Below are 14,749 nucleotides of genomic sequence, written 5' to 3'. Positions count from 1 at the left end.
TGACCTGCTGAACGTCCTGCTGGAAAACACACAGCTGCAGCCTCTGATGGAGCCGGACCTTGCGGTGTTGCCAGATGTTCTCAAGCTGCCGCTGGTGGTGCAGCACCTCGTGGATGACATCCAGGACATGGTGCACAGCCTTGGAGTAGTTGGCAGAGGCCGTCAGGGAATCGGAGCTGCCGGGAGTCAAGGGCCGCTGGAGCTTGTCAAGGAGCGACTTCCCATCTTGGCTCACCTGCCCACAAAAGAAATGAGTGATTCTTCACGATCTGAGGTTTGGCCTAGGCTGTGCCACAGATGCTGTCCTTGGATACATATGTGTGCACCTACAGGCACACATGTACACATACACACATTATACACATACCCAGACATTCACACACCACAGTTTTACTCAGAGGCAGTTTTATATAGGATAAAATTTAAAACAATCCATCAGCTATCCAATGACATCACAAAGCCAAATGATGCAAAACACTAGGTGAAAATAAAAGAACATTAATTACTACAAAACACTGTAGTAAATACTACTCAATGAATAGGCACACTATTTGCCTTAAATGCCATAAATCAACTAACAGAAACTGCATTCCTGGGATATCTGCAAATTAAAATTTAAAAGTAATAATTTTATCTTGAGACATGTTAGAATACAACAGATCATCACAATGGAACAACATTGTTCCTTAAAGCCTCAGTTAAAACAAAAAAATCAATCTAGCACTAGGCAAAGAATATGTACTTAAACTTTCTGACATAGCTGGAGAGCAATTTAACTTCACAAAAGAAAATTTAAAATGCCATTCTATTTGGTTCATTAACTTTAAAAAGTAGTTTTAATTAAAATGCCATCAAGTGCTATATTATGGCAATTTATTCTCAAACTACAATTAAATGAAAGCATTTGGGTTAATCAAAGAAATAAGAAAAGGTGAGGGTGCAATTTAGAAAGAAAAGCATTATGTATTTTTCCTACTTAAAAGTGATTCATAAGACTTAAGAGTAACTAATTATGCCCAGATGTTATTGGGAAAAAAAAAGTGACAATCAGACAACACAAAGTGTGTGTGATGCATAAGGTAACCAAGTGTGGGACGCAGGTGTCTTAAGTAGGGCCTCTTCACATGATCCTTCAGCTTAGATACTTCCAAATCTAAAAACCTCCTTGGGTTTCTAGTAAGAAGAGGAGCAGGCCGGGCATGGTGGCTCACGCCTGTAATCCCAGCACTTTGGGAGGCAGAGGCAGGCGGATCACAAGGTCAAGAGATCGAGATCATCCTGGCCAACATGGTGAAACCCCGTCTCTACTAAAAATACAAAAATTAGCTGGGCGTGGTGGCGGGCACCTGTAGTCCCAGCTACTCGGGAGGCTGAGGCAGGAGAATGGCTTGACCTCAGGAGATGAAAATTGCAGTGAGCCGAGATCACGCCACTGCACTCCAGCCTGGGTGACAGAGTGAGACTCCACCTCAAAAAAAAAAAAAAAAAAGGAGGAGCAAGTTCAGGGGCACTTTTAACAGACACGAGCCTAGTTTAGAAGAAACCCTTAGAATAAAAAAGAGCACACAGGGAATAGGTAAATGGGAAAAGCTAAAACTGAGAGCCTTTAAACCAAAACCCGGTGGCAAGTGACCCTGAAGAATTTCCTAATCGCTTCCTTTAATCCTCTTCTAACTGCAATTGTGCCAGATAGTAACACGTTTACTTTTCAATACCTGAATTTGAGACGTTAGAAATGCTGATTATTCCTTACGAAGGCTTCAGGGTTTAAAATTCACTTAATACAGCCTTACAGCAAAACTTAGGAGGAAATGAGCTCAGCTGACATAGCCAAAGATAACAAAGGAAAAACAAAACAAGTTAACTGCTGAATTAGTGTCAGTTAAAACAAAAATGGAAAATTTAAAGAGTCTTCTCAAGCAGGGTTCTCACTTGTGCCCAGAAGTCACTGAAATTGGTGTGGACACTGTTGATGCAATGATTTTGATGAGAGGAGGCACCATGATTGATTTGGGTGGTGGATTCAGAGAAGCAGGGTACTCTGAAATGAGCAGGATATTAGCACATGGTGAAGAAATGTCCCGCTTTTTGTGATCATCTAAGCAAGGCTGTTTTTAACACATAAATATACGGTTTTTCTCTTTTTGCCCAGTTTTAACATCACTGATCTTTCCACAAATCCAACAACCATGTTAATCAAAGAAAGAAATGTTTGGTTTTCTTTGGAACTTTACAAGAGCTGTTTTCCCTTTCAAAATATTACATGACCACAATAAAACCATTCTCAATACTTGCATCACCAAGATGCCACATGACCAGGCTACAGTTGTAGTTGCTATATTCACAATGGTTTTATATATATGACCAGCATCTGAAGATCTAATTTTTTCACCTACAATAGATGTATTTAGGCATTTATAGACTGAAAAACATTTTATCATAAATCACCTTTGTCTCCAACTTACATTGTATAGCATATAATTTTTATGTACACATATAAATTATATGCAAAGGTAGATTAAACTACGTACGCATTTTATTTCAGGATCATAAAGCAGGTGTCATAAAATTTGTGTTATATCATTGGAGTGCTGCATCTCTTAGAACTGAGAGCTACTGCTCCAAGTCATACATTTCACATGGTGTTGACCCTAAAAAGAATTCCTTACAAATATTTCCTCTACATTTTACTCCTTGCAATACTGTTGGAAAATGTACACCAGAGCATATGATTTGGTGAACATGTGCCAGAAACTGACAGCTGCTTCCCCAAAGTCCACTCGCCCCTCCTTGATAGCCAAACCCCTACAGTCAGAAACAGCAACACTCCAGCTGTAATGCCACATTTCCCAGCCTTGCTTACATACATGAGTGGCCAATATACAAAAGTAAAAAATGTTGAATGGGAATTCCAGGAAAGCTGTTTAGGGGCTAAGCTGGCAGGTATGCTCATCCCCTTGTCCCTTCCTCCTCCTTGCTGCTAAGAACTTGAATGAGATGGCTGGAGCTTCAGCAGTTATTGATGATTCTGAGGCAATCTTAAGAACAGCAGCCTACCTGCTAAAAAAGGCAACACAGAAAGACAGAAGGATCCAGAGATCCTCTTACTAATAGAGCTACCACACTAGCCCTGGAATGACAGCCTTTGGATTTCTTTTACACAGGGAGAAAGCCAATTTCCATCTTAAGCCATTGTTTTGCAACTTAAACCACCAAATGCAAAAGGACAAGATGAGTTCCCAGCCCTCAGCAAGTTTCCAAAACTCATCCCTGTGACACCATTAATATTCTTCTACTGAGAATGGAGTACTCTAAGCAACAACATTCCATGGAATCTTTCTTTCCTCAAGGGTCTCTGCAACTGTTTAACAGATCTCCATGCCAGAGATCATGACTGGATTTCGAAGGATACACTTGCTCATGGCGGTGGGGGGGTAGTGGGAAATGTCTGCTGAGAAGTCAATACACAAATACCTTAACATAAAACAACTCATTAAGGAAAGCTCCACCTTCTGAGAATTCATAAGCAGGGATTAATGTGTCTGTTGGTCCCACCACTGGTACTGTCATTTACTGATAGTGATAGTGGCAGTAAAGACCCTGGGTGAGAAAACACCTCTTGTACCCACTTTAAAACCAGACAGCATGGAACTCCAAATCCATGTTCAAAAACAGCATTTCTCCAATAAACCTTTCCAAATATGATTCTATATTATTTCAGTACAAGTTTTGTAGATTTGGCAATTAAAAAGTATGATTTAAGCACATAAAGGATGGCATATATAGTTTCACTTTTGGCAAAATGTCTTAGTCTTTGTAATTACAGTAATATTATGTGGAAAAATATGCTACAATTTTACGAAGACTGCTGTTCTGTGGTATAGAGATATTAATTTTTAAATGGTACAGAATAACCAGGAGAAAATTAATGAAAGAAGAGACTGTATAGAGCAGACAAAAAAAATTCATATAAAATGTAAGTGCTAAAACAAGTAATGTAAGTTTATGGCATGTAGTGTAGTTCTACAGTTTCTTAACTACAGAACCAGGTGAGTGAATTTACTTCAGTTACACATTTTGTTTAAAACTCTGTTTTTAGCTTCCAGGCACTGAAACTCTGAGCCACAAAGAGACAACAGCTGCAAAAAGAAAATCAACCTTATTAAATAGCAGGACTTTCCTATAATAATTTTTTAACCAATCAGATCAGCTCATTTTCCAGTCTGCTCTTTGTTTTTCTTGGAATACACAGCTGGGGAACTTGAAGGGCAATCAAAGTTACATGTTACAAAGATTAACATTTTATAAACAGAGAAACTAAAATGCTCTGATATCCAAATGAGTTCAGAAAAATGCAAGTACTAACTAAAGCAGAAAAAGTAATTAAAGGTAAGTTTAAAATTTTACCATATCAAAGATATGTTTGTTCCTAATATTTAAAAGGTAGTGTAACTATTTAAAATGTAGAACAATGGGCTGGTTCTTGAATATTTACTGTTCATCAGAACTGCACATAGACTTGTAACTTGGATTTCTGCATGTAACCCTTAAAAAGAGCCATAAAACTTCAGAGATTTGCCTATTCTTGTTTCTGGTATTGGGATCTCTACATTTCCTGTAAAATCAGATGAGGGCTGAGTGTTTCCGACAGGAATATTCTTCACCTGCACAAGGGATGAACGTGGCTCTGACCTAAGGAAAGACAGCAGCATCTAGACATTCTTGCTTACCACTGCAAAAGCAACAACTGCCCAAAGACCAAATAAAGATGAGTGACAGCATATCAATTAGGTCCAAACGCAGTGTTTTAGATCTAAAAAGTGCTAGAAAATGGCATTCCCAAGATACAACAAAAACAGGCAAAATACACCAAGACATTTAACCTGTAATAAAGAAAAAGTGTTCCTTCAAAACTTTTATGAAATGAATTGCACTATTTCTGCTGACTCAAAGCCAACACTGTTTTAATTCTTTTCCAGGCTTAGCTCGCCACAGCCTGCAGAGCACAGACCTCCACACGAAGCCTGGGAATGATTTCACTCTCCTCTACAACTCTTGCTGAACTTATTCTCATATCAAGGTTCTAATAAAGCAGAAAAGAATGAAAACGGGTCAGCAGGTAACCACCCAGCTTATTCTGCAGCAACAGTTGACATTCCTCGGCTAAACAGTTGAACCCTTCTGAGTAAGGAGGTTCCAATCTGTCTTCAGATGGCTACATAAGATGCTCCTACCAATAGTGCAGGTCAATTACCTCCTGAAAGGTCATGTGTTCCCAACGACAGATACTTTCCCATGCTTCAGGGAGAACACAGAGAAAACTGGTTCCTTCTCCAGGCAAAGTTCTTATAGGATGGACCTCCAAATGCTGATTTCTATTTCTTTCAGCTATTCAGTTTCTTATTCAAAACCAGATCAGTTTACCTTGGTTTGACTCTCTGACACCTGTAAACCTGGGATTATCAGAAAGGAAAAACCAAAATAAGACCAAAACAGGAAATGCCTGGAGCAGCCCAGTTGGCGTGAGTCAGGTCCATGTGCCTGACATGCATGTTCCATAGACTGCACCTGGGCTCTACTTTTGTTGCTCTTATATTTCAAGTGCTTGCAAGGCCTCAAGCTGAGTTTGGGGTGAGAAGACAGCCGTCATATGGGCTGTTGGCTCTGATACTATGGCAGATGCTGACTACAGCACTGCATGTCACTACATTAACACTACGATCTTTAATGAGGCTTTATACAACTGTGATAGAAGTGAGAGCTGGGCGCGGTGGCTCACGCCTGTAATCTCAGCACTTTGGGAGGCCGAGGTGGGTGGATCACTTGAAGTCAGGAGTTCAAGACCAGCCTGGCCAACATGGCAAAACCCTGTCTCTACTAAAAATATAAAAATTAGCCGGGCCTGGTGGCACATGCCTGTAATCCCAGCTGCTCAGGAGGCTGAGGCACAAGAATCGCTTGAACCCAGGAGGCAGAGGTTGCAGTCAGCCGAAATCGCACCACTGCATTCCAGCCTGGGCAACAGAACAAGACTCCACTCCACAAAAAAAGAAGTGACTCTACCGCAAGGGAACCAAGCTTCCACATACATCACAGAGAGGTGGTTTTTTGGTTTTGAGAAGTTTCCTATCCAGATGACTCATTTTGCTGTGTGTTTTCATCTTATGCTAATAGCACTGACCCTGCCATCACCCATTGATACAGTGCCTTTAAACAGGAGCTCAACCAGCTTTGCAGGCAGCAAATCAGCCATTCCCATGAGGCCCTGTTGAGGCACACACTAAGTTGGCACATTTGTTAAACTGAGAAATGGATGCAGAAACTAAGCCCTGAAGTCACATGAGATCCAGCAGGCCAACGCCCCATGGCACTTCGCCTTGCTTGTGCTCTGCGGCTGCAGCAGTGGCCCTTTGGTGGATGTGTGGCTGCTTACTATGCAGTCTCACCTTGCAATCCAAACACCTGGCATTGAGGCTTGTGAGGCAAAACAGGCACACTGAGATGAAAATCATTTTTATATATTCAGTTTGTTGAAAAACTGGTAGCTGAGTTGGCTTACTTAAAATGTTAAAAATGACTACAACTTATCTCCGACGTTTACACTGCTTCACTCTCTTGTGATCAACTGTAGCCAACAAGATTAGCTCAGACCTGGCAAGCTGAAGCAAGTGAGTGTTCAGGAGGCCCAGGTGCGTTCCTGTTGCTAAAGCACAAACAGGAGTGACACGGGCAGGTCTAATTTAAGCACAGCAGAGCAGGTGCTTGCATCTTGGAAGAAAAATGCTGGGAAAGTTTCCCAAAGCAAATTTATATGATCAGAGACTAGAAACTATAAACACTGTTCAAAGAAAAAAAATTGTAGAGAAAATGGAGGGAGGAGGAGAGAAGAAAGGGAATAAGGAAGGACCGGAAGAGAGAGGCAAGGAAAAGGAAATAAAAAAGCAAAGCAAGCCCTGCTTACAAGTACTCCTACCCCCGCATGACCCGGCATCCAGTTCCATGTCTAGCACTTAGCAGGGGCTCCTCAGCAGACCCCCAGCTCTTCAGAGCAAGCTCAGGAGTGCTGCTCAGCATGTGATCTGTGTACCACTGGCATCAGTCGCTGCAGCACTAGGGAAGGCCTCTGAAAATGGAGATTCACTATCTCTGGGGTAGAGTACTGCTGCATTTTAAACCAAGACACTCAAGGCTGCAAACCACTGATTTAGGAATATAAAATAAAAATTACTTACAAAACAAAAGCAGTCCTTCCCTTCTCATCTTCCTGACACCTTCCCTCTTGGCATGAAGAAAATGAGGAAGTGAGGGGTGGAGGTGCCAAAAGAGGTATCCCTGTGCCAGGTTAAGGGAGTGGGTGGTAGGAGTTGGAGGTGGAGAACCCAGACAGAATGGTTGGGAAATGGAGCAAACGTACCAAGTGAACAAATAAGTTAATACATTAAAGACAACAGAAGCCACGTTTCTTGCTGCCTGAGAATAGATTAACAAACTTAGAAAGGGAAAGGATGGAAAGAACCCTGAGGTATTGGATTCGAAATGTATAAACACATGTATTTTTAATACAGATAGACACAGATAGATACAGCAGTAATTTTATATGGACATGTATGTGCATGTGTAGATAAATGTGTGGGTGGGTGGGTGGGTGGAAAAGTGGTTGGGTAGATAGATAAATGAATGAGTGGCTGGGTGACTGGATGGGTGGATGGATGGTTGGGTGATGAGGTGGAGATGGACAGTTGGGTGTCTGGGTGTATGGATAGGTGGCTGGGTGCTGGGTGAATGGACAGATGGACTAGACAGATGTGGATGGGTGGTTGGGTGACTGAGTCAATGGATGGGCAATTGAATGATACGGCAGATGGATGGATATGGGTAGATGGGTAGATTGATGAATATAAGTGGATGGATGGAGGATGGGTGGTTGGGTGGTTGGTTGGATAGATAAATGGATGGGTAATTGGATGGATGAATGGATGGATGGACAGATGAATGGGTGGTTGGGTGATCAGGAGAATGGATGGATGGATGGATGGATGATGAATGGGTGGTTGGGTGATTGGTTGGATGAATGGATGAATGAATGCATTAATGAATGAATGATTGGATAAATGGACAGATCAATGGGTGGTTGGGTGATTAGGTGGACAGATGGATAAATGGATGGGGGTTGGGAGGGTGGATGGATGGATGGATGGGTGGTTAGGTAATTGGTTGGATAGAAGAATGGATGTGTGATTGGATAAATGGAGGGATGGATGGTTGGATGGAAGAATGGATGCGTGACTGAATGGATGGATGGATGGACAGATGAATGGGTGGCTGGGTGTGTGGATGGATGGATGGACGGATGGATGGACGCATGGATGAATGGATATAGATGGATGAATGGATGGGTGGTTGGGTGATTGGGTAGATGGACAGGTGGTCGGGTGGATGAACAATGGGTGTTTAGGTGGACAGATGGATGCATAGATAGATGGATGGATGGGTGAATGGATGGCATTCATATGTTTCCTAACTCTGTCTGCTAAGAAGGCCTAGAAGCAGTGACACCTCACAAAGAAAACTCTGAGAACCCAGGTCTTTAAAATTCTAAACACCATACAATACTGTAAGGAACCATCCCACTTAGTGAGATGAGTGATCCCAGGGTAGGCAGGGAAAGTACAAAATGAGCTGGGGAACAAGCGCTCAAAGGACAATAAGGACATAACAAAAAGACACAGAAAAAAGCTCCTGCTGGCCAAGTCTAAACAATTTAGGAATCAAAAGAGTATCAAATTATAACCAACCGATATAGTAAGATTTCATACATTCATACTAATATAAACAAACGAGAAAGGAAATACAGCTCATTCTTATGGTAGAAAGTCACCTAATAAATACAGAAGGAATAATGGAAATAGGTGATCATCATCACAGTGGTGGCTGCTATGGGCAGAAATCCTCAGTGGAAACTATGGCTATGAGAAGTCTGATGAGGAACAGAGACTGGTATTCTATTAGAGTAGCTGCCCACAAAATGTGCAGCAGAGACTAATTTTTTAAATGGTGACTGTGCATTGGAGAAACCCTGCAGACACTAATCTGACCAAGTGGCCAAGATGAACACTAGTCATAGCTGGAGAGGTCAGCATCCTGTGTCCACTGGGATGACACCCAGAGAAGGACATGCACTGCCAAAAAGGCACAGCCTGAGTCAGCCCACGAGAACTGGGGCAACCAGAAGTAGAGGGCCATCTAAAGAATAAAAGGCCTGTACTCTTTAAGTATGTCAAAGACATAAAGGCAGAGAAAGACTAAAGAATGTTCCATTTTAAAGGAGACTGATTGATGAGACATGGCAATTAAATGTAGCGCACATTGCTGGACAGTGCCCCAGACCAGAAGAGAAAGGGACATCGTTGGAACACTTGGGGAAATCGGATCAGGGTCTGTGGATAGGATGGCCATGTTGTATCAATGGTGCTTTGCTGACTGGAGAGAGAGGGTGGAGCAATGTGGTGAAATTCTACAACTTGGAAAATCTGGGTCGGGGCAATGTGGGAGTTCTCTATGCTATCCTACCACTTTCCCGTAGCCCTGAAACTATTTCAGAATGTGAATAATTTAAGAGGCAAAATAATTCATTCTGTTCTACTGAAAATCCTTTCAGTTCATCCAGTTCAAATTACTGTCTCCTTGAGTTTATAGCTCAGTTGCAAACATGTTCTTAGGCTAAAATTCCATCAAAGACCTCAGTTTGAGAGGCTGTTTACTTCCTATGAAATTATTTTGAGATACTAGTACCAATGTAAATCAAATAAAACTATACCACAGGTAAACATAAGTTCCTGTGTCAAGATGCCCCATTTTTATAGAATACACTGGTAACAATTAGGAGATTCTGTACTTAACGAAAACTGCCAAGAGCAACAAGCAGACTGAAAGAGCCAGCTTGGCTGGAGGATGACACTGGCTGGGTCAAGGTGATTCTCATTTAAGTTATGCACAAAGACTGTATTCCCAGGGCCTGCCAATCATCTTGTGAATGAAGGCTATTCAATCACATCTTGGTCTGGCAGGGCAAGGGCATGCAGACAGCTGGCTGCAAGCCCACCACTGCATTCAAAGAACAGCTCCAAAGCAAGAGATTCATATAAGTGGAGGCCTCATTACATGTGTGAGTAACAGGGTCATTTGCTTTCTGTGTTATAGGTCAAAATTAGACAATGCATAGAGATGGCACATCAGGGGAAAGAACTTGATGGTTTTTAGCAGTGACATAATCCTCATGAGCAATGTCATTAAAAAAATTACAAATGTGTTCAATTTTCAGTTTTACTATAGAAAAGGCTATCACTTATTTAAATAGTTTCTAACAGACTAGACAAACAAATTAGTTAAGAAACACTGGTGCAAAATTAAGAAACTATACAGAGTTGACTTTTTTAATTCCACAGGCAACACGAAATGCTGCTTGAAAAAACTGTATATTAGGGAAAGGTAGCTAGAGAAACAAACAAATATCAACTGTCACGGGAAAGAGAAGGACTGCCCACATTCTGAAGCAAATATACAGTTAGACATCACGTGGTACCAGGGACACATTTTGAGAAATGAATCATTAGGCAATTTTGTCCTTGTGTGAACATCACAATGTGGACTTTCACAAAGCTAGATGATGCAGCCTACTGTACACCTAGGCTATATGGAGCAGCCCACTGCTCTAGGCTACAAACCTGTACAGCATGTTACTGTACCGAATACTGTAGGCAACTGTACCACAACGCTAAGTATTTGTGTATCTAAACATAGAAAAAGTACAGTAAAATACAGTATTATAATCTTATAGGACTACTGTCTTATTTGCAGTCCATCATTGATCAAAACATCTTTATGAGACACAAAACTGTAGCAGCAAATCACATGTCCATTTAATTCGCTCATGGACACTAGTAGGTCAAGAGAGCCAGGCCCAAGGATATGAGAGTGACAGCTGGGCAGTGAAGCACAACAGGAAATGTGAGAATAAAATGCAAATGGCCAGTTTCTTCCCAACAACTTTGACAAGTTTGGATGTGTTTGGATCAAGATTTAGATTTAAACACAGAAAGCATTTATTAAACATCTACACTGCCCAGCACTCTTCCAGGTGCTTTGAAACTCTTACAGAAGCCTTGCAATAATCTTTCATATTAACACAGAACATTGTAGATACAGATGCTTCTTACTCAGAGAGAAAACCTTGCAGAAAAGTAAGCACACAGAATTCCTCTCTACGCCCCTCACCTTCACCTCCAGGAACGTAACTAATATCACAAAGGCAGGCTGGTCTCAAGGGCCAGATGAACAAGGCATGGGCAAGGGTGGTACTCGTCAACCCATCTAAAGATGCGTCATCAAGCAGCTACCACATGGTATGGCACAGAGGCCGCAGACGGTGGTGACTGAGAACATGCAGCCTGCCTGCCTGGGCTAACGCTGCTCCACTAACTGCTGACCTGGTGCAGTCATTTATCTCTGTGACTCATTTTCTTCACTTGTAACAGCAGGGACAGATACAGTATGTGAGCATTAAGTCAGTCATTATATAAAGTCCTTACAACACAGTCTGGCATAGAAGGTGGCAGAAAATAAAACAGGGATTCACTAAGTAAATAATGTAACATACCCTAAAGTAATAAAGAAAATGTTACACTTAGATTTCTAAAATAAACACATGTGTGTCTTGCAATCTAGACCATCTTCTCTAAAAGGTTTCATTTGGGAAGATTAAATTGAGTTTGACTAGACTGAAGAGCACACAAAATACACATTTCTTAAATACATGTAGAAAAAAAGACTGGGCTTTTCTTGAGTGTAGCAGATGAGCATGTAAGCGTTCTATCGGAAAGGCTACTGCCTGCACACCATTCTGCTTCCCCTACTGCCCCACCCCACCCCCACACACAGAGGGGTTCAAATGCTAAACAACTAAACTGCAGTCTAACTCGAAATCTATAAACTTTTTCTGGGCTACCCAAAACTTTTTTTTTCTAGCTTCCAGTGTACTATGATGCATAAATGATGTTGCCTTGCAATGTAAGTAAAATTGGCCACTTACCTCAGAATAAGCAAGAGTGATATGTTCATATATTCCCTGGTGGTGATGAATGGCATCTTCTAGGTCCTGCAGTTCTGAGGGAAGGTCTACCTCACCGCAAGCTTTACACCATGAATCCACGTTGCTCATATACTTGGAAGGTTAAAAAAAGATTATTTCTATCAATGACAATTTATATTGAGAAGTGGACATTTTTTAACATGGTTTTGAAAATTAGGGGACTTGAGGGAGATCCTAAGAATGTAACATGGTTGACTCTCCATCTCAAATGGCATCCTCAACTCACATGAGACTCCTGGACTCCAATCCCAGAGTGGGTTCCAGCAGGACTGGGGTGAGTCCGAGGAATCTGCATTTCAGATGAATGCCTCAACTGACTGCTGCCCAGGTCTGGGTGTGCCCCTGGAGTAATGCAGCCCTGTTTTGGGCATTCTGGTAAATTCTCCCAATCCACCTTTGAATCCACGTTTCTAACCGCCCTGCACTCCTAGCAAGGGAGGACAGAAAGATGACTCCCCCACGTGCCCCTTAACTAGGGCTCAACAGCAGGATGCTCCTTCTCCTTGCAGCTACATGTCAGCCTTACTCCTTTCCTTTTACACTGAGATGTAATGAAAAAGTTCCAGATATCTAAAAATCATTTATCTGAAATAAGGAAGAGCAGCCAGTCCATTCCGCCACTGTTTCAAAAGGAAATTGATACCAGAATTAAAAGGAGACCAAGAAAAAGGGGCCTGAACTTCTCTGTGTATCTTAGGAAAGGCTTAAGGAGGCAGGGGCATCATTCCCCTCCTTCCCAATTTGCACGGAAATGAGAAAAGCCTGAGCCATGCGAACAGCCCTGCAGCTGCCATCCCAACCCTGGCTCCATCTCCTCCATCTCCAGGACCCATCAACAGGCCTGCGGCAGCCATCCCAATCCTGGTTCAATCTCCTCCACTGCCACCCTCCATCTCCAGGATCATCAACAGTCCTGCAGCAGCCATCCCAACCCTGGCTCCATCTCCTCCACTGCCACCCTCCATCTCCAGGACCCATAAACAGGCCTGCAGCAGCCATCCCAACCCTGGTTCCATCTCCTCCACTGCCACCCTCCATCTCCAGGATCATCAATTCCTGCAGCAGCCATCCCAACCCTGGCTCAATCTCCTCCACTGCCACCCTCCATCTCCAGGATCATCAACAGTCCTGCAGCAGCCATCCCAACCCTGGTTCAATCTCCTCCACTGCTACCCTCCACCTCCAGGATCATCAACAGTCCTGCAGCAGCCATCCCAACCCTGGCTCAATCTCCTCCACTGCCACCCTCCATCTCCAGGACCCATCAACAGTCCTGCAGCATCCATCCCAACCCTGGCTCCATCTCCTCCACTGCCACCCTCCATCTCCAGGACCCATCAACAGGCCTGCAGCAGCCATCCCAATCCTGGTTCAATCTCCTCCACTGCCACCCTCCATCTCTAGGATCATCAACAGGCCTGTGGCAGCCATCCCAGTCCTGGTTCAATCTCCTCCACTGCCACTCTCCATCTCCAGGACCCATCAACAGTCCTGCAGCATCCATCCCAACCCTGGCTCCATCTCCTCCACTGCCACCCTCCATCTCCAGGATCATCAACAGTCCTGCAGCATCCATCCCAACCCTGGTTCCATCTCCTCCACTGCCACCCTCCATCTCCAGGACCCATCAACAGTCCTGCAGCATCCATCCCAACCCTGGCTCCATCTCCTCCACTGCCACCCTCCATCTCCAGGATCATCAACAGGCCTGAGGCAGCCATCCCAATCCTGGTTCAATCTCCTCCACTGCCACCCTCCATCTCCAGGATCATCAATTCCTGCAGCAGCCATCCCAATCCTGGTTCAATCTCCTCCACTGCCACCCTCCATCTCCGCGATCATCAACAGTCCTGCGGCAGCCATCCCAATCCTGGTTCAATCTCCTCCACTGCCACCCTCCATCTCCGGGATGCATCAACAGCTGAGAAATCACTGCCAAATTTCCTAGGGAGATCCTATCAAAATCCATCACAGTTAAGAGTGAAACGCAAGTGCGGAAGGCCCAATTAAAAAAGCTAATTCAATTAAGCCAAACAGACATCAACACATTTCCCTCGGTTTTAACCTCTTTACTCCTGTTCCTCACACATCTTTTAACTTAGCAGGGAATGCAGAGGATGACTATTTGAAATGCAATACTCGACTGACCAGAAAGAAATGTGCTATAATTCCCTTAAAATATAGTAAGAACAAACTCCCAGTTTATTTTTAGGACATTAAAATAGACAAGTCACCCAAATAATAACTGTTTATGAAAATCCTTTTATTGTTGAGTGCAGAAAAATATCTATGCAGACCTTAGGGCTTGAGGCCAATTCATATGGCATTAAGTGTCAACTGAGTATTTCTTGGGTGTCATGTTCTATCAATGTCAATTTGGTCAGGTCAGATGATTGTCAGTATTTTTGACTACTTCACTCTATCATCTTCCCGTATTGCATTTAATACCAATTATGAAATTATTGTTTTTCGAACACAAATTGATTGAGGTTAACCATCATCATTAATAAATCATCAGGTCTAAGTCAGCAGTTAAGCGCTCCTGGACAATGGCCACTGCAGAACACCCAAAACCAAAGCGAGTTGCAACATATTCTTAAG

General features: G+C 42.8%; 1 protein-coding gene across 7 annotated transcripts in view; it reads right to left on the bottom strand.

Moving 5' to 3' along the window:
* The window catches only part of TRIO (trio Rho guanine nucleotide exchange factor), a 370,719-nt gene that overhangs the window by 197,341 nt on the left and 158,629 nt on the right, over positions 1-14,749 (bottom strand). For all 7 annotated transcript variants that reach the window (XM_024247673.3, XM_063724059.1, XM_063724056.1 and 4 more), the window contains exons 8-9: positions 12,089-12,220; positions 5-235 (exon numbers count right to left, since the gene is read on the bottom strand). In XM_024247673.3, the coding sequence (XP_024103441.2) occupies positions 5-235; positions 12,089-12,220 (363 nt within the window). The remainder of the gene's footprint in view (positions 1-4; positions 236-12,088; positions 12,221-14,749) is intronic.

This window comes from Pongo abelii, chromosome 4 (genome assembly GCF_028885655.2).
Source record: "Pongo abelii isolate AG06213 chromosome 4, NHGRI_mPonAbe1-v2.0_pri, whole genome shotgun sequence".
NCBI lineage: Eukaryota > Metazoa > Chordata > Mammalia > Primates > Hominidae > Pongo > Pongo abelii.
This window is presented reverse-complemented; position numbering and strand designations above follow the sequence as displayed.